The 23,581-nt window shown below is 36.1% G+C and overlaps 1 protein-coding gene, 1 long non-coding RNA gene and 1 other non-coding gene across 3 annotated transcripts in view; 2 read left to right on the top strand and 1 right to left on the bottom strand.

Moving 5' to 3' along the window:
* Positions 1-23,581, top strand: part of LOC108968274 — a 77,105-nt gene that overhangs the window by 44,555 nt on the left and 8,969 nt on the right. The gene's annotated exons all lie outside the window — the stretch shown is intronic.
* Trnae-uuc lies at positions 13,921-13,992 on the bottom strand. The gene has a single exon. It is a non-coding gene; the product is annotated as a tRNA-Glu (tRNA).
* Positions 14,533-15,652, top strand: LOC108968273. The gene is made up of 2 exons (XM_018932195.1): positions 14,533-14,988; positions 15,062-15,652. Exons 1-2 carry the CDS (start codon positions 14,614-14,616, stop codon positions 15,587-15,589), a joined length of 903 nt encoding a protein of 300 aa, XP_018787740.1. The 5' UTR covers positions 14,533-14,613; the 3' UTR covers positions 15,590-15,652.

Here is a 23,581-nt window from a genome sequence, read left to right as displayed (position 1 = left end):
TATAACAATGGAAAAGTATATATGTACATATTTTAATCACTTACGTTAAGTATGCAAACATAAAATAATATTTAGTATTAAAAAACGTATGTATACGAAGAATAAATAAATAAAATTTCAAATAACTAAAAATTACAAAAGAAATGTATTTTTATTTATATTTAAAATTATTGTAATAGAAWATCCAATTCGGATGCAGATTTTTCTCGAAGCTTCGCATTTTTATTAACTGYAAGCGTTGTTGCCGCTAATGCATATATGTACATACATATTTATATATGCGAGAGTGCATATATTTAACTATGTGTGTTTGTGTAGCAGTCAATGCATAGCAAACACCGTGCAACACGAAGCAGCAATATGTAGTGACACCGTCTTTGCCAGATAGCTAGGTGAGACCGAGAAGACAAACTCATTTAACCATTTGTAAGCAAGAAAATCTAAGTGTGTGTTTATTTGTGCACACATACGTTTCAATGTATGTGTGCTGTAGAACCGGCAAACRGTTGAAGCAAAGAGGCAATGAAATTTTCTGAAAATTTTCCATTGCCATAAAGCAAWAAACGGCAGCACACACACGAACAAACATACAAATGTGAAATAGCAAGAAGCCAAGCAGGGGGATGGATGCAAGAGGGTTGAAGCGATGGAACCGGAGTCAATCAGGGAGTTTTAGAGTCAGCACAAATAAAACTACATTCATCATATGCATATACATATAAAGATATGTATGTATCTAGTGTGTAYATACAAAGGTATATATGTACATATACATATGTATATGTAGTTAGCTATTTTCTGCGCATTAAGGTAAACTTTGATATCATTTGGTCATAACTTGGCCTACATACAGACATATATACTATACTTTTATGGCGTAAGCGTTGAGGGAGCCAGTACTGTGTGTTGATTGGAGCGATTTTTGCGGTGCGGTGTCAAAGATTTGGCTATTGAGTGAAGTTTTAGGCAAAAATTAGCTTTCAAATGTGTGGCAAGCAAAATATGCAACAATAAAAGGCAGACAAAGAGCCGCACGAATTGAGTTCAAATGTGAAGTGCTGTTTAGAAGCTTTGTAGATACATATATAAACATGTATACATATAMAAACATGCATATCTTTTTTCTCATAAAAATAAATACATATATGAAGACTAGCATAAGTATATATTATATACTTATATACATATATATACAGGCTCTAGGCTTATACATACCAACATGCAATTTAATATTTGCAATAGAGCAACAAAAATGCATTGGAAATTTTATTATTTTTATTTAGTTTAGTGAAAAGTTCTTCATTTCGCTATTATCGGCGATTTCGACCAAACAAATSGCATTATGAAGCGAAGTACAAACACACAAGAAAATGATATATGATGTTGATTTAAATATATACATATGTATATACATATATATTTGTATATGGGTTAAGCAACACACGAGTATATAAATATACTAAGTACATAACATATATATGTAGTACATACCATATTTTAGTGCAATWGCAGCGTAACCGGCTTCTTGCAGCAGAAGTTTTTCTTTTAACCAAGAGCTAGCAAACTATCAGCTGCTGGCATAAAATGCACGCATAAACAGCCGGTTGCAATTGTGTATGTGTGTATACATGTGATTTAGTATAAGTTTATGGGAAAAAATGCTGAGCAACTTACTACAGTTTRTAGAACTGTGGATCCCAAAAAAAATTTTAAAGACTTTTTCTTAAAAAAAAATATCTTTTTTTCTTTAAAATATGTCGAAACATACTGAAGCTATATTCTGTAAGCTTAAAACATGTATTTCGTAAAGTGAAATTTTTGATAAAATTCTTTTAGACAAACAATAGCCTACCAAACGGAAACACCATTCTGAACTTCAAATATTTTTTTTATTTGCAAATAAATTTTATAAAATTTTGAAAAAAAATTTTAAACTATTCAGATATTTTTTTTTTTTATTTTAGATTTTTGCTATATTTTATAAGAATATGGTCCAAAAAATTTATGGATTTTTTAAAATAATTTTTCTGTAGAGAAAAAGTGTTCAAATATGCTCAATCCATACTTTTTTGTTTCTAAAGCTATTTTAGCGTTAATTGCAGCATATAATTCTTTTCCATCCAAAAAAAAGAAATGAAAAAGAAAATCCGTTTAAATTCAAAACAAAAATATATGCTCATATAAGTACACTTGCAACACTTTGAATTTCACCAGAAATATCACAAAAATAGTGTTTCCCAAAGTAAGCCCTACACAAAGTCAGCATTGCAGACACAGTTACACAGCGAAGAATTGTATATCTCAATCCAACTAACAGGCTTTGCTACTTTCYTACTTTTCCTACCACACACCACACACAAGCACTGCAAGGCAATGGAAATTTTAACCAAACAGCCACACGCATAACCGCTCGCAACGCTGCCAAATCAATATAACGAAAACTCACTCAGTTTTACACTATAATCAGCCACTCAAGAGCTCAAAACTTGTATTGCTTATATGTGAAAGAGAATTTTCTAAGCAATTAATGAAAAAGTACAGTTCTCTTAAACAGGGAGACTCCGACTCAAAGTGCGCATGCACACTCTTTGTGGCAAAGAAAAGGCTCAAATCCAATTTTAGCTTTGTTGTTGTTGCACACAAATGATATCTGCCRAATTTCATACTCAATTGCAGCAGCGTTTCTGCCAGCATATTGATCAGTATTTTTACTTGCTCAGCTGTTTTGCTTAACATACACCCTTCCGAACGTGTAAGAACGTAGCTGCACTCATACACACGCATACATATATACAGCAATTTTTTCCACGTTTTCTTTGTTTCTGCAAGTTTCCGCAGTATATTTTGTATCCTGTTTTTAAGATTTTAAGTCTCCCGCATAGATGGATTTCTTTTAGCGCTTACTTGTGTTTGCGTATGTCTGTATATGTATGTGTATTTACGTACATACATATGTACYAGGGCTMTTATAAATTTATGAAAAACTTGTGTGAACATATGCATGGTTGGATATGTAAGCTTCTATAAAGTTATGTATATATGTATATTAATTACTCTATATCCATTAGCTCAGGGCTCAGCTTAGAAGCGGTTTCGTGCTATAATACTATGCATGTTTTTTATGTATGTATGCACGGTATATGTTATACAAACAACATACATACCTACATACATGCATATGTTTCATCCAGCCTGTTCTGATGCAGTGTAATCTATAATCAGACCGGCATAGACGCATCAAGCTCCTGCTTTTGCTCAAAGATGAACGGTTTTCAGAGAACTATCTTCAGGCCGTTAGCGGATTTTTGATATGAAAATTAGATTTTGTAGACGCTATAACTAATAGAATGAATTTCCGTGGACCTTCTTTAGGGCGTTACGGAATTTTTTTTTATAGAAAAATTAGTAAAAAAAAAAAAGTAATAGATCCATTAGCATGATCCATATAGACCAGTCGTGCTTCCTTACGCCTTAATATTTCTATATGTAACGGGTGCTTGTGTTTAGACTTGTGGGTTTCAATGAGTTTCGGAGTTTTTTGATTTATACTCAATAACCTATATACGGTCGACAAAATCTCCCCGAATAATCCGTAGTTCCAGCAAACAGCGTTAAAACTCACTTTTGGTTGAAAGGGTACGTTAATGCACAAAGTTGATTTATTTGGTGTGATGAGAATCCAAAATTCATGGTTGAAACACCGTTACATCCTCAAGAAGTAAATCTTTAGTGTGCTCTGTGGTTAGAGAGCAACTTTGGCTCATATTTTTTCAAAAGTGAAGCTAGCCGAAATGTTAGTTAACAGGGAACGCGAAAGAGGCATGATTAAAGAATTTTTCTGAACTGAAATGGAGTGTGTTGATGTTGACGTTGACGAGCTTTGGTTCCAAAGGAAAAGGTCAGGGGCTTGCGATGTGGGCTACATAATTGAGCGAATCGACCTCTTTTCTTACCAAAGGAGGCACAATTTCAACTTTTAATCACAGCTAAGTAAATGAGTTTCACGAGACTTTCAGCAGGCGASTCGCTATAGTCATTTTTAAAGACTATTTCATAGCTAAAAGGGAGAATAGTGGGTGATGTTGACTACCTTCAGTTCCAACAAGCCGGCGGCTACAGGCCATATAGCCGGCGAAGCAAATTATTTATTGCACTAAACTTTTGGTGAGCGCATTATTTCGTTTCGGGGGCTTGTGGTAGGGATTCCAAATTTGTATGAAGCGAACTCTTTTCTGACCCAGAAAGGACTTTAAATCAATAATCAAAGCTAAATGAGTTTYAAGCGCCTTTCTACAGGCGAGGCGTGCCTCTTAATTATTGTAACTTTTTGTTTCTAATAATTTTGTTTTTTATTGAATTTTTTTTTAATTTAATTTTGTTGTTATTTTTGTTTTTTATTTTTATTTTTTGCTTGAACATTGCGCTTGTATATACATATACATGTATATATAGATATATACACTTACATATAATATACTTATGTACCATATACTATCTGAAAATATGTACATAATATCTGTAAATATCCAAAGAATTGCACCACAGTGGAAGAAGGGCTTGTGCCAGCTTGGCCTCCTCTCTACCGCTCGGTCTGCTCTTCAACTTGGTTTCCTTTTTCAACTTTTTATTATCATTGAATATTGTTGTTTTAAAAATCTTTTCTTTGCTTTTTTTTATAATTGTTTTTCCGCTTTGCTCTTTTGCTGGCATACTGTAATTTGACTCTAACGATAGCGGGACGGGACGCTAGGTACGTGGCGGAGCACACAACTCAGCTTGTGGTAATCATATGTTTTTCGTATGACCAGCAAATGTGTACAAACACATACACTGCTATACACACATATGCATACATTTATAACGATATACTACACTTCCATATGTTTTTTACGACTTTGTGGCGAATATGAGTATCTTTGGGTCGGTGCATGCACAGCTAACATGCACACAGTAATACGTCTTTCAATGACATACACACTTGTTTATGCATACATACATATATATATGTGCATATGTATATTTATACATTCTGTCATAAACGTATGCAGCCAAGTGTTTGGGTGTGTGTGTGTGTGTGCAGCGATGACATGCGAATATGTTAAGAACTTCTACCTGCACTGCAGCGCTGCCGCTGGTATACATTTATTGTTGTTATTGCTTTATACTTTTATATTATTGTTAGTTTTATTGTTTTTTATGCCGTGGCTCATATTTATTTGTTSACGACTTTTTCTGCTGTTCAACGCTGCTGCTTGGTCTCTAACTCCCTCCAGCCGTTGGCTGTGTTCATACACACACACTTACCATATATGTATTGTATATATATAGAACCATAATAAAGTATATGAGACTTGAGGCAAAGTGTATGGAACCAGTTCCAGCTGAGCTAAGCAGGATGACAATGTAGCATACAAATGTTGTTTCCTCCGTGCGTTCGCTCTCTCTGCAACTTGCTGTATGATGAAATTACCAACAATCGACCATCAAACCGCACYGATCAACTGCTGTAGGCTCACCAAAGAAGTGCTGCATGTTTCTGCATGTCTTACTGCTGCTTTGTGGCACAGGTTTTTGTTTATATTGAATTTTTACTTTTTCCCTTTTTGCTTTTTTGCTCTTATTGTTTCAATTTTGCACTTGCCACATAGTACTGCTTTGCCTTTGCTGTCTTCTCAGCTGATCGCAGCATTAACAATGCCGAAATCAATCTCTTTGTTGTTGCTGCTGTCAGTGGCTGACGTGATATTTCGCATTTTGATTATCGAATTATACGATTTCATCATATGATCTGCCAGGAAAGTTCTAGAKCTCCGGGTATACACACACACATATGTACATATGTATATAAATAAGTGGATGTAGAATACATGGACTGCTTGGTACCCGCATTGGCAGGGTTTGCTTTTGTAGTGCAGTGCTGTTGCCGGGTCGGATCGATTCAGGCAAGCAGCGCAAGATACGATCGATMGACGGAACCTAACAACGAAAGGTCCATCAAATTGGTACATAAAGGCAGGCATACTTAAGTTTGTGTGTGTGTGCATAAATATAAGGATGTTAATATGTGTATATGTAGAAGTTGGAAATGCAATTGTGTGTATGCGCTCTTGTGCCTGACTTGCATTAAGTATATGTATGTGTTTATATTGGTTGCTGTCGATCGCGTGAGTTTCTGCTCTTTTYCTATTGTACACAAAATTTTCTACTTCTTTACTGCAGTTTTTGTTGGACATTGTCATATGTATGTACATATGACACATGATAATTWAATATACCTACATATGTATGTATGTATGTACATGTTGGTGGCTTCTCTTAGCCCATGAAGATTTAATATGCTGATGAAATACAATCTGATTATTAATTCCACTTTTTTGCGTAGCTACGATTTTGGAAACATTTTAACTGGATTTACATATATAATTGACTAYATATGTACATATGTATGTATRTACAAAAKAATSTACTTTTAGCCTCACAACCAATAGACGATTTCAATGCGGTTTGCTCACTGTCAAAAACCAGAAAAAGTTTGCTTTCTCGCAAAAAGARCTTTGGGCAGCAGGAATTATGCTTCTATGTACAAATTATGTATATACAYATGTATGTATGTATATAGTATGTAGATTGTGCCATAGTAAACGATTGCAACAGATATTGTAAATCTCTTCTCTGCAATGTGCTCTTTCATAAGTCTTACAAAGTTTTTGATATGCTTGATTTCATCACTTCTAGAAATCTATTAAAGTTAAAGAGTATTCAAATCATTAGGTAATCTCTTAAGGGTACATGGGTTTCCTCGCGTAAAAATCAGCCTTTTGCAAAAGTTTTTTTTCTCACATAAAAAATTAAACATAACATTACACATTTTTAACAAAGAAATAAATTGGTCTAAGGAAAAAACATTGAAAATTAAATTTTTAGCAAACATTTCAAAAAAATTAAAATTTCGCAAATTCTTTTTTTTTTTTTTTCAAAGCAAGTTCTCAAGGCCGTAGCTCCAAAGCTATTACGCGGATCAACTTGAAAATTTAAGACAATACTCTAGAGGTGTTGTAGAATTTTTTAAGTATTTTTGAAACCCGAAAACCCATGTAACCACTTAAAGCAGAAACACGTTAACTCTTTGTCAAAAACTATAAACAGTTTTCCAAACTATAACTTGACTTTCACTAATCACCTATCTGTACAATTTCTTTGGACATTCCAGCACTGCATTGGCTAATAATACATGTAGAATGTCGTTAGGATATCTAGTCAATTAAACAAGTTTTTCATACATCGACTTAACTTAAAAGCGATAGATAGTAATTGGTTTTTGTTATTGTATTTACATCAAAAATCAATTAACTCAATATAATAATACGAAATGAAGCATAAATAATTAGTATTTTGTCGAATGACTGTTGTTGGATAATACACCTGCCCATCTTCTAGGCATGGAGTCAACCAATGCTTGCATTTCTCGAGAGGAATGGCCTTTCACGCCTTCTTCACAACACTCCATAATWGCTTCGTAGTTGACGGATTATCTTTCCCCACAGTTTTTATGGTCTCTGCCCAAAGACTCAATTAGACTAAGGTCCGGTGCCTAAGCCGGCCAACGCATATCCTCTACTACATTTAAAGCMAACCAATTTTTTGCCAGCTTTCTGTTATKCTTGGRGTCATTATCTTGTTGAAAGACCCATTACAACGGCATTTTCYATTCAGCATGTGGTAGCATAGACRACTCCATTATTTCAACATACAATTTGGCATMCATGTTTTCTTTAATMCAAAATAACGCAMCTGTTCCATAGTGAGACAAACACACCCATACATTGATTTTSGCACCTCCATGTTTTACCGTCCGTGTAACATATTTRGGRTCAAATGAAGCGTTTACTMGCCGCYGTAGATACYGTTGGCGTCCTCGGGAACACCATATTCTATTAAATTTTTCCAATCATGAAAGTGCAGAACATCAAAGTTGTAGAAACTTCTTGYATATGTCACAAGCACCGCAGCTCTGTCGCGAGACGATTTCGCAATTGCAAGAAATACTGCACAACAAGATCACCACTGAAGGGAGCGTTATTGAGGCGCAGCACGACTTTTTCTAACCGCAAAAATTTCACCAYTAATCGAGCAATCTCCGTGCGATTTGTCATGCCGCCGGAGATTCGCTGTTGCCGAGTCAATGCTCCTCAGAAGCTCATGCTTTCATATAAGTATACTCTCCTAAATGTATATGTATGTATGTATATGTATGGTCTTCTACATATGTGCGCTTTTGTATGACTTGTTTAGCATGGGTTGGCACACGTGTTGCGTTTTGCTGCTTCCATTTGCAGCAATCGTATGCGCCGCTATTAGTCACATGTGCTAGCGATTCTGCGCTGAAGTAGACAACAGCAAACTTCAAGGTTTCCTACCAACACACAYACATAYACGCACAAATGCTGCTGCTTACTCATCGCTCAAGGTGCTGACTTACTCATTAACCTTTCCGAACTTAGAACACCAATTAAACAAATACACTTGTACATATTTACTAACTAGCACATGTAAATGAAGAAATTCGCAAATATTCCGGCGACTGGACAAATAGAAATATGCGTTGCTCAACGCACGCAGCTGATCAAATATAATGTGTGTTTATAGTATAGTATACGTGGATGTATGTGCATGTATAGCTGGGTAAGAATCTACATATGACAATTTAAGCAAGTGATTAGGACGGTTCTCATATTATTGTAAGTATTTGAGCGCTGGTATCCTCTAATTGTTAGTTAATGCTCACTAAACCGTAGTGTTTTTTTTTTTGTAGAGGTTTTATTAAATGTGTTAATATTGGGCTTGTATTGTGAAATTGAAGGAACACCTGTTCCTATTCACATACGCACGTATCTTCATACATTATTAATACATACATATGTGTATGTACACATACATATCTCTATATTTTATTGCTGATGCACGAAGTATACCATCATGCAATTGATAAGATATCGGATGACCTACATATGTATATGGTAACTGTTAACAAAGAACTTTACTTAAGACGCAAATTTTCGCTGATTTCATCAAAATGAGAAATGCATTTGAATTGACGGTAATTAAATTACAGGCGCTTGTGAAAATGCAATGAAAAGTTTTAAATTCGTGGCAGAATGAATCAGACGAAATGTGAATTGTGCAAAGGAAAATATAAAAGTAAAGTTTTTGTTTTTATACGAAGCTACATATCGTCATGTAAAATCATAAAATTGAAACCACACATATTGAAAAAAAAATTGAGTTTTTGCTATATATTGGTTATATGTCAGTTATATATTGGTTAAATGTTGGTTATATGTTGGTTATATACTGGTAATATGCCGGTTATATGTCGGTTATATGTTGGTTATATATTGGTTATATGATATAATAACTTATATCTAACAGAGGAAGCTGACAATTTTATGCTAAACATATAAAATATGATGTAGTGAATCGTAAGCAATAAAAAATTCATTTTCGATTTTTTCAGGATACGTTGTTTTGCTTTTTAATTGCCGATATGTACTCCTATGAGCAAAAATAGTAAGACTTTGTTCTTCATTTTAGTATTTCTTAATTTAGTCTTCGAACTCTATGTCGTCACTCACAAAAGTAATTCTTTGTTGCCCCAAAACACTTGTGTCAACGCTTTTTCCAATCCTCGAAACAGTTGTTACGGAATAGCTTTCAATGCTCTTAGCGATTCACGTTTGAAGTCTTCAATTGACTCAAAACTGATTCCCCAGAGAGGTTCTTTCAATTTGCTGAATAGTCAGAAGTCACACGGTGCTAACTCAAGTGTGTAAACCGACACTGCTTTTTAAAAAAAATTTTTTAAATTTTTTAACCAATCCTACTTTTACTTTTCATAGGGTCTAATGATCTTTCAAAATCTTCTGATCCTTCCCATGTTCACATATATAAAGAGGTCTGTTACTGTTGACTGAAATATGTATGTGCCAACGATTCTTTCCGTAAAATCACACCGAAGAGTGAGTTTTTGGGAATATTACTGCGTCCCAACAATGCCTGGTGGATTATCAATACTAAAAATGCGTTAGTTTTGTTTCTCAATGTACGTACCCATTTAACCATTCCTGGGCAAAAATTGCGGTTGGGGTCAATTGGGTCTTCTTCCATACTCTGTTTCACAGCAGTAATAGTGCTCACTCCCTAACAGAAACATTATTTTCTTGATGAATTTGAACGATTTACAAATTTTGTTATAAAGTAGTTCATTCTGTTATGAAGTGGCAWACCAAGAAATGCAAAAGCTGTCATTTTATCCAGAAGAAAACAAGGATTCGGTGTGGTTTGTAAGCCGTCGGAATCATCGGTCGATAATTATTCAAAAATGAAGCCGATGGGAACGTAATCGTCAATGGCGACCATTATCGCGTCATGATATCTSACTATTTGATGCCTGAAATTGAAGATCGTGATCTCGGCGAATATCAAATTTACTGGATTTTTTTTTAACAAAAAGTCACCTTCATAGCGTGTAAAATTTTTCACAGAACACTTTCWGTAAGTTTCCCAAAGGAAAATTCAAGATATTTCCATGTAATTCCTTCAAGAAACCGCATATTGACACCAGGGATTGTTGTCAAAATAGGGCGTAGTCGACACTCAACCCACCGTCATAAGAACTTCGCATGGTTATTTACATAAGTAAAGATGTAAAGACAACACAGATGTACTATATGTGAATGACCGTCATTTGTCAGCCGAAGTCAGAATTTCCCTACATACCGCTTTTACAAAAATCCGCACTTGAGAAGCACATATGTACGTACGTATATATGAATGCCTGTGCCGGCTTGTAGGTAAGTGGGATTTCATGCTTCACAATTTAATGCCGTCACTAATCCGATTAAAATTACCGGTACACTCTCGGGGTACCAATTCTTTGCGGGGAAAGCGATCGAAAATTCCAGTAGCAAAGTTAACGCGGCGTAGCAAGAAAATGGTCACGTACTTATGGATGTGCAATGGGTCTGCGCGAATGCATTGTCATACATATTTTCATATGTATGCACACATGTTCAGCGTATGTCACGTAGCTTGTATGCACTGTATTGCATACATATTTACACATACATATGTGCGTATGTTTGAAGGGAGCTTACATATATCCCGTCAGCGAACTGTTTTCCATCGCAGACTGCGGCAATTTCCACCTTAGCTTGGAAGTTCTCTTGTGCTGACCAGTCTGTRGTACAGATGTTTATGCAGATATATGTATGTATGTATGTATGTACGYATTGTGAAGACACCGTCCGCTACTTCGCTTTAAGCAATGCCTCTGCCGCATGTCATTGCCTGTGGACCACTGATTGATACCAGGCAGACGCAGCTAAGTCGCGGTGTTCGCTCATCAACGCAGGCATATTGAAATTTATACAAAAATTGCATTGATATATGTATGTACATACATATGTATGTATGTGCGTGTGTATTTTGTGTATATCCTGACCATAGAGTGCCTACTGCTGTCAATTTCTAACCAATGCCTGCCTTTTAGCTGCCATATACATTTGGCATTCCGACCTGCTCAGCCGTCTAGCCAAAGTGAGAATGTRAAGTGTGCTAGTTGTTGTTGTCAGCCGAAGTAATTAAGCAACAATTAAGCGTAAACAATTGCCGGCTTTGTTGGTGCAACTAAAATCTACGCAAAATGCCCAAAGTCAATTATGTTGACTCTTTTCGTGGCATCGGGGTATTGGTATAATCGACTGGGGAAGCGCTGACGCCTATAAAGCGCATTGTCAACGCTATTGAATGGCTATTGTGTTGGTGTTTAGCGGTCGCGCCTTTGAAATTAAGCAAGTCGTCGATAGCCGAAATGTTTCATGGGAAAAAAACGCATTTGTCGCGTAGAATGGCAGACTTAGAGGACAAAGCGGAAGCCTAGAGACGTCGTTTGGCCAAAACCGCCTTCACTTTTGAAGGCAATATATTCATACCTATATACATATGTATATACCGTATACATACATATACTCAAAGCACAAACTGCATTAGTTGCGGCAGCTCCTCGTTAAAAGTAGCTGACCAGCTGACGTGGTTCTTAGCCACTGCTGATCCTGTCGCCTTCTGAAAATCGCCGTCAAACTGMCGCGACGCTTCGAATACTACATTCACTCATGCATTATATACATATGTACATATGTGCATATGCCACCAAGCGAGCGTCTAATACACTTTATTAAGCGAAGCATATTCATTAAGAGAATATTAAATGCTTTGCCATAATGAAATCGCTTAAGCTGCCGGCTGTCTTTCCATTTGATTGTCGCATTTCTCATGAACAGCGTCGCTTACGAATGCTTAAGCACATGTCGACTACCATGCACCTTACATACATATAGCATATGTAATACGCTGGTGATTAAAAGCGACTTAATGAACTAATGAGTTATGTTGAAATGACTGCGTCGAAAAATAATTAGTAATTATGGCAAAAGATGATTAGCTGGTGATTTAGAACGCATCTGTGTGCTGACTTATGCAAGAACATCGAGGTATTCGTTTAAATGATGAGAAAACAAGGCGATTGATGGGGCATGATAAGTCTAATATACATTATAAGTAATTAAAAGTTTATTATAATAATAATAATAATAATAAGAAGAGACAAATATATATTTATATTTGTTATTTTTAGATTGTAGGTCAAATCATTGATTTCAAACCTTCTTCACTATAATAGCTGTAAAGTATTTATCCCAAAGCTTCCGCAGCCGCCCGCCCTATAGCCCAAATGTGGCCCTCCGGACTTTTTCTATTTCCTTGCCTGAAAAGGCCGATGAAAGTCAACCGTTTCTAAACTTTCAACATTCAAAGTCGCCCTCCTTTTTCCCTATGCGACTTCAGAACGCTCTTAAACCATACTTCCTTTAATTTGTGTTATTTTATATTTGAAAACGGTTTTTGAATTTCGCTCACCTTTTATATTTTTCAAGATCTAAATTCAACATGAGACACAGCTTCTCTTTCAGCTTCGTCAGCTTCTTATTCAAATCGGGTGTAATACCAAAGCTATCATTTTCTAACCCTATTTCCGAAAATATAATTTTATTTTACAATTTTCGTAAGCCTAGTAATAACTGCATTAACGAGATTGTAGCTCAGACGATCCCATTGTTACCAAATATTTTCTTCTATATTTCTGAATATCTGAAACCACTTCACTGATTAAGGTGATACTAGAGATTAGCGATAAAATACTTGATAGAAAACCATTGAATATCGGTTAGTAAGAGAGAGATCTGTCTACCAAATTCAAAACTACGTTGAGATTTCTGAAAATGTAATACCCAAACCAAGCAAAGTTCTACTGGGACATGCTGTCATTTTTGGAACAAGTAATACTAACCCTTGCACTGTCGCTGAACACACGAATTTAGGAATACACAGTATAACTGTGCTAGACGCTCGCGTAAGCCGAACTGATAACCTTATCACTAAAGTAATCGTACACGCTGACCTTTTAACACTTATTTACCATAGAGTCACATAGCCTTTTATACTATACTGAATATTGATATACAAAGGCATTGTATGTTTGTATGATGGCACTTTCTTCACAGCATCTTTTCGCTGATAACATTTTTGAGAATTCTATAGGCTTGCCTTGCCCGCCGCTACAACGAGTAAAAGGCTGTTATCAGTTAATAGTTCGATCGTCAAACTCAAGGCTTTGGTAAAATAAGGCATACAACATGTTTGAGAGAGATCATACTAATTGATAAGGTGTGGTATTCAAATCCCGTTCGATGGCTTAATTTCGTAGAATGTGCGACAAAAAATGGGAACCCACACAATACGATGTAGCCTGATGAAAATATTTAGTATACTAGAAGAGAAAAGAAATATGACAAAAAAGKAAAATATTTCCCATACCGGGAATCGAACCCGGGCCTTCTGGGTGAAAGCCAGATATCCTAGCCACTAGACCATATGGGATATGATAACTGCAAAGCTATTTTGTCAACATATTTTTTCTCAAGGTCATATAAATATACACACCTTTGTAATGCCAAATCATAGGCAAAATAATGTGTTTTTGGAAAAATTACTAATTTTCTAAAAATAAAAAAATTAAAAATAAGATTAAAATGAAAAGAAAAAATAAAAATAAAAAATAAAGTAAACTAAAATAAAATAAATAAATAAAAATATTGGGATTGTCTAGGAAAATGCGACATAAATACAATTTTCGGTTTTTGAAAGCAAGAAACGCTTTGGTATCGAGTTCATAAAAAGCTATTTCGTGCAAAATTTACATATATTTTCATATTTTTTTATTAAATCTAAAGTTCTATAATAAATGCGAGCGCTAATCTGCTCCTGTACAACACTGCTAATGCTCATGATAACAGTGTAAGGACAGTTTACATGCCGCTTTATGCTAAGCTCAGCTAATATTGCAATAAAATTGACGACATGTGGCAACGCCAAAGCGCGATGTTCGCATGGCCTGTCTTCAAACGTGTCTGACAACTCGTAGCACGTCTTATCACAATACTTAGTACAGCTTATACGGTCGAAGTGTAAAGATTATCTTTAATATTTATTAAACGGAAGATGTCCGAACTACAAAACGTATCGTGTCTTGGCGGCGGTGTGCAATTCTGGAAGGATTTTATCAAGATCTATGAGGAATCGCCAGCGCTTTGGGATCCCAGAAGTATGGCTTACAAAAAGCCATATCTCAAGCGTGAAGCCTACACCAAACTACGTGACAAACTGCGCGAAATCGATGCCAATGTACAAATCGACTATGTGAAGCGACGCATAAACGGGCTGAGGTCCTGCTATAGACGCGAACTGCGACGCATACAGGACAGCAAGCGGAAGGGTGATAATTTGTACCGGCCAACATTGTTCTACTTCAAAGAGATGAATTTTCTCGATGACGTGCTCGACATTGATATAGAACGCGACGAGCGCGAAGGAAAAGTAAGTGAATGAGATTGCCGATTGCCAGCGCTTTTATTTCAACTGATTGTTTTTTTTGTTTTTGCTTTTGTAGATTGAAAGACGCGGTCGTAAGCCGAACTCAAGCAATAAGCTTACGAAGAAGCGCGCGCCTCCAGATTCGACGCAAAGTTCGAGCACCGATGAAGATAGCGAAAAGTCTTTAGCAGCCACAACGTCAAAGTCGCCAACAGCGACACAAACACAACAGCAACAGCAAACCGTCGCTACTGCAAGCACACAGCAGTTGAATGTCTTGCCGCTGCAAAGTACGAGCACCGCTGCTGGCGTTTCCAATACACCAGCGCTGACAGCAGGGCTTTCGATTGAAGCACAGACTTTAGGCGCTAGCTGGGTAGCGCTCTATCATCGCTTGGAGCGCGATCAGCAGCTCTATGCCAATAAGGCCATAATGGAGGTTTTGTATCAGGGCGCGTTGGGCCGTCTACACGCTGACTCCTACAAATCGCTGGAGAGTGATATGAGCCACAATTTTCTTGACGATCATCGCATTATGGACGCGATCAACGAGGAGTTGGCCGCCGATTTTATAACAAAAGCGGATGTGGAGGGTTTCTATTGAGAAACTTGTTATTATTTTTATTTTGTGGTTAATTTTTGATACACAGGGTTTTTTATAAGTATGGAAATATGTAACATAAGAAAATGTATGTTAATAAATTTATTATTTAAATAAATAAATATGCATGTATATACATATAGTATTTCTTTATTCTATGAAACTGCCAAAGTCTTCCTGCTTTTTGCTAGTCTTTAGAGGTATTGAACAACGAAAAAAAAAATATTTTGAACGGTTAGTTTGTACGATAGCTATATACATACTATAGTATTCCGATTTGAAAAATATTTTCAGAGATTACACCGCTGCTTTGGGCCATAAGTTATGCCAAATTTCAAGTAGATATCTCCTCAAATGAAAAAGTTTCCCATACAAGAGCTTAATTTTGAACGTTCAGTTTGTATGGCAGCTATATGCTATAGTAGTCCGATATCGGCGGTTTTGATAAGAGAGTGCCTTCTTGAGAAGAATAGCGACTGAGCATATCTTCAGAGCAATATCTCAAAATATGAAGGGATTTGGTCGCGTATATATATAATTTATAGAGTCTCTGTCATATCCTTCTGATATTACAAAAATCGAGGAAAATTTAGTATACCCTGTTCAAGCTTTAAAAGTATGTAAATGTGTAGTAATGCGCTTATGTACATATCTATAATTTACATATTAACGCCCGAAACCTCACATTTACATACACTTATCTTAACTTTCTCCAATTATATTTATGTCCTGCTAAGGCCTCAAATCATCCACATTTTCATTGTTCGTTTATTAATGCATAAGTGCATATGTTTATTTTTAACGAGAGGCTCTACACACAAGTGCATATGTACAGTATGTAAATATTTATATATACATTTAAATATATAGGGGTATGAGCCTATTTATTTTTGGCACCTAGCTTAGCTCAGCTGCAACGACGACACAGCTGTATAGAGCAACACATATTCCTACATTTTTCCGGCAACACAGTCAGCTGTTTTTCTCCCACAGTTGTTATCAGACGGTGTCCTTACAACTAACGGTGTCTGTGCTTAGCGCTTGCGCGTTATTTTCTGGATACATTTAAGGAACTCTCGCGCTGTATTTACCTGGTATCCTGTATATATGTAAATATGTTTGCGTTAGTTTATTATTCTCTACAGCTGTTGACTAGGAGTGGAGTTATCGAGTGCAATTGATTTTCCAATACTTTCTCAAATGCTGTAAATTTATGCAACTTGTTTTTAAGTGTGTTAAGCACTTTTTACCAACTTTTTTAATTTTTGTTCGTTTTTTATTTGTTTTACGTTTATTTGTGGTTAGATATGTCGACATACATACATGTAGATAGCAAGTGATATTTATATGGCATATACATATGTATGTAGCTCGAGTGAATTCTTCTTTAAGAAAAATATTCGAAAATTTATTGTACAAAAAATATTTGTGAAGAATTTTTCAAATGATGATGTGGAACAATTAGATAAAGCCTTACAAATTTCTTCAAATTAACTATTTTCTACATTTTTCTCAATAAAATATAATAACAAAAAAAACAAGTCGTATAAATAAAACAGACGCTAGAACACCTACTGTTCTTCTGTCTAGCATTATCTAGAACTTGGCTTAGAAATCTAGAAATTTTGCATTTCAAAGGTTTTTATTTCATCAACTGAAAAGGAGGGTTCAGAGCTAACATTGCAAGAAACATTAAGAATTTATTGGAATTTATATGGATGAGACGAAAATGGAGTACAGAGTTGATGCGGATATGTTCAGAGTTTGRCATACGACAGCTTTTTAAAATGCCGGACCCGAACTGCAGTATATTTGAAGCAGAGGTCTTTGTCGTTCGGATAGCCGCAGAGCTAGCTAGGAAACGTCAGAGCTAACTTTCACAACAAATAACGGCCAAAAGTGTCTTGGAAAGCAAGGCAACAGTAAAGAGTGTCACCAAAAGTAAGCGACTACACTTCTGCTGGTTGCCGAGTTGCAAAGGTATCGAGAATTATGAKATAATAACAAGTTACGAGATTGCCAAGAGGGATATGCGTTTGTCAGCCGAGATCGACATTGGTAAACCCATGCATTGTTTATAGGACGAACTGAACAAGGCAAGGAAGATTACAATACAATGGAACGATCTACCAATGCAAAACTAACGAATGCCAAAACTGAAAAATCATGTTTARTAATACTCTCTTTAGCAACTTTGTTGCGAGAGTATAAAAACGCCAGACCAGAAATTATCTAGGCTTTGTCGACACTTAATAGACCTGTCAGAGGTCCGTGGCGGCAAAAGCCAGAAAAATGAGTTTGACTGATCAAAAGGTATGCATGAAATGTCAAGAGCAGGGCGTCAGGAAAACAGTGAATATTCTCTTGCAAACTTGGTCTGAATTGGCACTAGAAGAGGCATTGTTAGGGATGGCTCCTCCTCAGGGACTCGCTAAAGACCAAAACTGGTATATGCGTGTCTCATTAGCCTATCATACTAGACTGCTATTCTTTATTAATTCAACTATTTCGTGTGCGGTATCATTGCGAATGTTGGAAAAGGCTTACGGCGATTCAGTTTTATGAAAAACACGAACCTACCAATGGTTCAAAGCCTTCAAAGACAGTTTAGAATTCACTGAAGACTCATTCTGGACCACTTTCGACCTCTTCAACTGATAAAAATATTAAAAAAGTGGGAGATACATATGGTGTTTCACATTAGTCAGGCAAGTGTTGGAGAGGTGGCAAAAGATCTGCAAAGCTCTTGCGACTCCGTTCAAATGATTTCGGTGTTTTTTTTTTTTTTTTTTTTTGGGTACGAAACGCGTTATTGCTCGACTCGTTGCGAGAAAGCTGATTTTTTCAAAAATAATAAAGTAAACAGGTCTCCGTGGACATGCTTGATCGCGCGAATCACAACCGCACATTCATGGAGAGCATTACAACTGCCGATGAGATATGGCTTTATGAGTTTGAGAGTTTGAGAGGCAAAAAGGTCAATAAACATCGCAATGGAGGAGAAAACGAGCCGAAACCAGAAAAATCATGAAAAGGCCCTTCAAAAAAAAGGTGATGCTCTTTGTTTTTTCTTTTTGATATTCGTGATTTGGTGCATCACGAATTCGTTCCAGAGGGACAAACGTTCCATAAGAAGTTCTATTTGACCGTATTGCGGTGTTTGCGTGCGAATATGCGYCGAAAACGGTCGGTATTGTGGAAGAACATTTAATGACTTTACACAATGTTAATACACCATCCCATCGAGTCACGTTTTGTAAGCAAATTTGAAACCAAAAACGCAATGAATACCATCGATTAACCACTGCATTCATCAGATTTATTTCTATATGATTTGTTTTGTTCCCCAAACTAAAATTGCTGCTCCGTGGAACCCGTTTTCATTCATTCGATGAGAGAAAACAATATTTGCTGAAGCAGCTGYAGACCATCCCAAAAAGTGCTTATGAAAAATGTTTCGAGGACTGGAAAAATTGTTGTCATAAGTGTAGTGGATTACTTTGAAAATTGCTGCTCCGTGGAACCCGTTTTCATTCATTCGATGAATTCGATGAGAGAAAACAATATTTGCTGAAGCAGCTGTAGACCATCCCAAAAAGTGCTTATGGCAAATGTTTCGAGGACTGGAAAAATTGTTGTCATAAGTGTAGTGGATTACTTTGAAAACAACAAAATAAATATTGATGAATAATTAAATATTTGGCGTTTTATTTAAAATTTTTTATAGCATAACTTCCTTTGGCTTTAAATAACTTATTGGTGCTGTGCAAAGTTTTGTAAGCGACGAAAAAAGTAAATAAAATACGAAAGCTGAAGGATATCCGTTTTGTAGTAATTAAAATGCACTTTATTGTGCATTACATTTTCGTATTTTTTTTCTTTGTATGAAAATCGCCTTTCATAATTTTATTTTACAACATTAAAAGCAATGCTTTCCTGTTGGCCCAAATTCATTGGCTTTCGCGCTTGCAACGCACACTATTTTCACATTAATACAAAGAGTAAATAAGTAAATAAATATGTGTGTTGTGAAGAGAAAAAAAAGTATTTCGTTATTTATATAAACAACAACTACTTTGGTATTTACATAAACAACAACAATAGTGATGCTATAATTGTGCCAAAGACCTTCAAGTACGCATGTTTGCACTACCGTAAGCTATACAAATATGGCAATATTAACACTACATCTTTAATCAACGCATTTGGAATGTGGATATGTGCTCATTATTTACTAATTTATATATATATGTAAGTACATACATATGTATAAACATAAATATTTGTATATTTCATAAACAGCCGCCCGCCAAACAATACTTACAGCTATGTCTGCCTGCACTTGCTTGGTTAGCTTTCGCCATTATCGCCGGTTTTAGTGCGATAATTAAATCTACATACAGCCAAATGTAGGGACGTATCCATGAAAATGCATCCTTGAATTTCGCATATGGCCCACGAAGCACAGACAGACATACTATATATGTACATACATACTTTATCTTCATATACATAATACAATGTACTTACATACATTCTAATGCTGCGTGCTGAAACGCACGCACTTGACGCCACCGTATGCTGTAAAGCGCTGACCGGCCGGCCGCCCATATAGAAAAGCTAAGCKCGCTGCCMTCCCCTCTGGCGATTGYGAAYGCGCCAGCGAGTGATCACAAAGTTGGCGATTAAATATTGTGAAGCAACCGCAGCATTTCAGCAGCACGTTTGCGAAACACATGCATACAGTGGCTACGCTCCATACAGTGCCTTCGTATGTAAACGCCTGCTACAATATAGTTCCAGACAGTAATCAAATAAAATAGTTCACACATTCGTTTGTGTTCGTTTTTTTCACACCATGCTTTATTTTGAATATTTTTTATCACTTCATTTATTTTAATTTCATCTCAAACAACTATACCATGTGCGCCGGCCACTATCAGCAGCAGCCCCATGTGGAGCATTCGCTTCAACGAACACTAAACAATATTTCGCATTCAAGTGACCACCAACTACCCGCCAGGCCCACCACATTTTTTATTTTGCATTTGTGTGTGTATGTGTTTCCTTAACGCAGATTGACGCTGTCTGTCTGTCGTACTGGGCTATGAGTACCCATTCGTCTGSTGATAAGCTCCCCACACTTGCATGTATTTGCCAGCATAAATTTATTGTACGGACATATTTGCAATTATTCTAGTATATGTGTGTGTATGTGTTGCATACTAATTGTTGTTGCATATAGTAGTATATATATTAAATAAATATATTTCTATATACAGTTGGCTGAATGGCCTTTGGCGTGCCGTGGAGGGGCGCAGCTGTAGYGAGTGCGACGGCAAAGTTGGCCTACATGGCGACACTGGGCGGGTGTAGTCGGTGGCACAGAAGTAGTACTTGGTTCACTTGTTTATGGCGTAGTTGGTTATATTCTCTCCCCAGTTGCTTTTCATTAAACAATTAGCGYATATTGGCGACAATCTGGTGGACTAAGCGTCAGATAACTGGCGTTGTGGTTGGTTTCACTAGATATTTTTACGCTTTGGGTTCAAATGACGTACTCGAAAGCTTTAAAATATGCAAAAACAAAAAAAAAGTCATAATATGGAGCCTCTGAGCTTGTCGCTTTATTTTGACGGCTTTGCAGGCTCTTTTTAGTGTAGAGACTTTTTTCATAAATTGAAATACGAAAAATTGATTCAAGTTAACAATTTATCGGATATAGCAAGCCATATATATACTATAAAGTCCGCGGTAKCCATCAAAAGAAGGATAGCACCTTATTCTTTCATAAGATAATTTCATCAACTCTAAATTTTTGCTTTTATTTACGATTCTGTGTGAGATAATATTTGGTACTTGAAATCGGTTAAACCACCAGTTAAATAACCAGTTAATTAGCCAACAAAGCTACGCCACTATTCTAAGAAAAAAAATATTACGGAGTCTTTGAAGCTGTCGCTTTATCTTGATGGCCTTGCAGGCTCATTTTAGTGTAGAGGTTTTAAATATAAACACATAAATTTATATAAATTGAAGTAAGTAAAATTGATCTAAGTGAAAAATTTATCCGATGTGTCCATCAACAGATGGATATCAKCTTACTCTTTCATAAGATATTTTCATACACTATGAAATTTTGTTTATATTAATAGTTGTGCTTGATATATTATGAAATACTTGAAATCGGTTAAATACCAGTTCAATTACTGGTTATTTACCCAACAGCGCTACCCCACAAATCTGTTAAAGCATATTACGGCCCAATTGACACTGCTAGCTGAAACTCTTTTAAACAAGTGCTCGTTAATCCCTTACTTCCACAAAGGTTTCGCGCAAATTCTTTGAGGGTGTTGGTTTTTGGGTAGCCCTGACTTGTTGGTTTTGCCACGATGTCGAAGCACAATGTTCTTTCTGCGAAAAGACCGCCTTTTCTCCTACTCGAGGTAGTAGTGGAGAGAACTACCATAAACGAACTAACAGACGAAAGTATCACTGAGATCCTATCACTTCGCTTTATTATTAAACTTACCTAAGAAACAGTCAATAACCGTGCTAAACTGCAGTTCTAGAAATTTGAGGTGTATGGCAAAAGAAACGGTATTATTTTAACGAGGTCTGTAGTATACACTAGTTCCTCGGGTTTTGAGATATCGTTCTGAAATTTTTAACAGATATTTTTATGGCAAAAAAATTGCTCATGAATCGGCTTCGCGGCTATCGGACCACTAGAGCATATAGCTGCCATACAAACCAATCTAACCAAATCAAGTACTTGTATGGAAAACTTTTGTATTTGACAAGACATCGTCACTAAATTTGTAACAGACTATTACCCTATGCATAGTTACAATCTTCGAAAAATGTATACACATCGAACTACCATAGCATAATATAGCTACCATACAAACCAATCAAAGAAAATTCWGTTCTTATATGAAAACTTTTGTAGTTTACGAAATATCTTCAWTGAATTTAGAATGAATAATTATCTACGTAAGTAGTAAAATCTCTGAAGAAATTATGCAGATTGAACCACTATGGCATATACATACATAGCTGCCATACAAACTGACCGATCAACTGTAACATATAAGAACTTTTTAAACCTTTCTCTGCTATAAAAACGCAACTTTACAGCTTTTTCTTGTTTTCCTATATCAATRCGCCACTGATCTCAATTTAATTATTTTTACATAAAAAATATGTAGTATATACTCCGAAARATGGCTGGTCCATTGCATACAGCAGCAATCATATAACTTCAGTAAGGTTCTCTTACATCTCTGGGAGCTTCCTCCTTAGACGCTTCAACATTGATTCGAATATTTATTTTTAACAGCTTTTCGGACTGTCTGACCACACTCAATACACTGAGCACAGCCGATACTAGTGCTACTATATTGACACAAGCGACTTGCTGCTTGTTTTTGCTACAGCATTGCGCCCTCCTTTTCAATTACTCTTACTCCAATTTAAGTAAATAAGTAATTCTATTTTTGTCTTTCACAAAATTAAACTTTCGAGCAAAGCGGTCACAACTGCTGGACGGTTTAATTAAATGTGCACAACAACAAGCAGCGTGGAGCGAACAAAAAATTGCAAAAACAAAAGCTGAAAATATTGGAAAATTGCGAAACACAGCGTAGAGMAATGAGCGAAAAAATACAAAAATATTAACGAACAGTTGGGAAAAATCGCAAATTGCGAGCAGCAAAAGCAGAAGAAACGCCACTTAAAAGCACGTTTTAAAATTGTCACATCAATTTGGCTCCAAGTGCGTCTGCATGTGGCAGGCAAAAGTGCACACACACTCACATATGCACAACGGTATGTGCATAAGTTTGGATATATGTATGTCTATATGCGAGTTAGTGTGCTTACCGAACTGTGAGTGCTGTCAATTAGAAATGAACGTTAATTTATTAAATCAACAGACAATTGTTCTCGTTATTTGCAGTCAGTGCTTGTGCGGGTATGCATGTACATACATAT

This window comes from Bactrocera latifrons, unplaced genomic scaffold (genome assembly GCF_001853355.1).
Source record: "Bactrocera latifrons isolate USDA-ARS-PBARC rearing strain unplaced genomic scaffold, ASM185335v1 scaffold_208, whole genome shotgun sequence".
NCBI classification, from domain to species: domain Eukaryota; kingdom Metazoa; phylum Arthropoda; class Insecta; order Diptera; family Tephritidae; genus Bactrocera; species Bactrocera latifrons.
The sequence above is the reverse complement of the archived record's forward strand: the minus strand, read 5'-3'. Positions and strand labels throughout refer to the sequence as shown.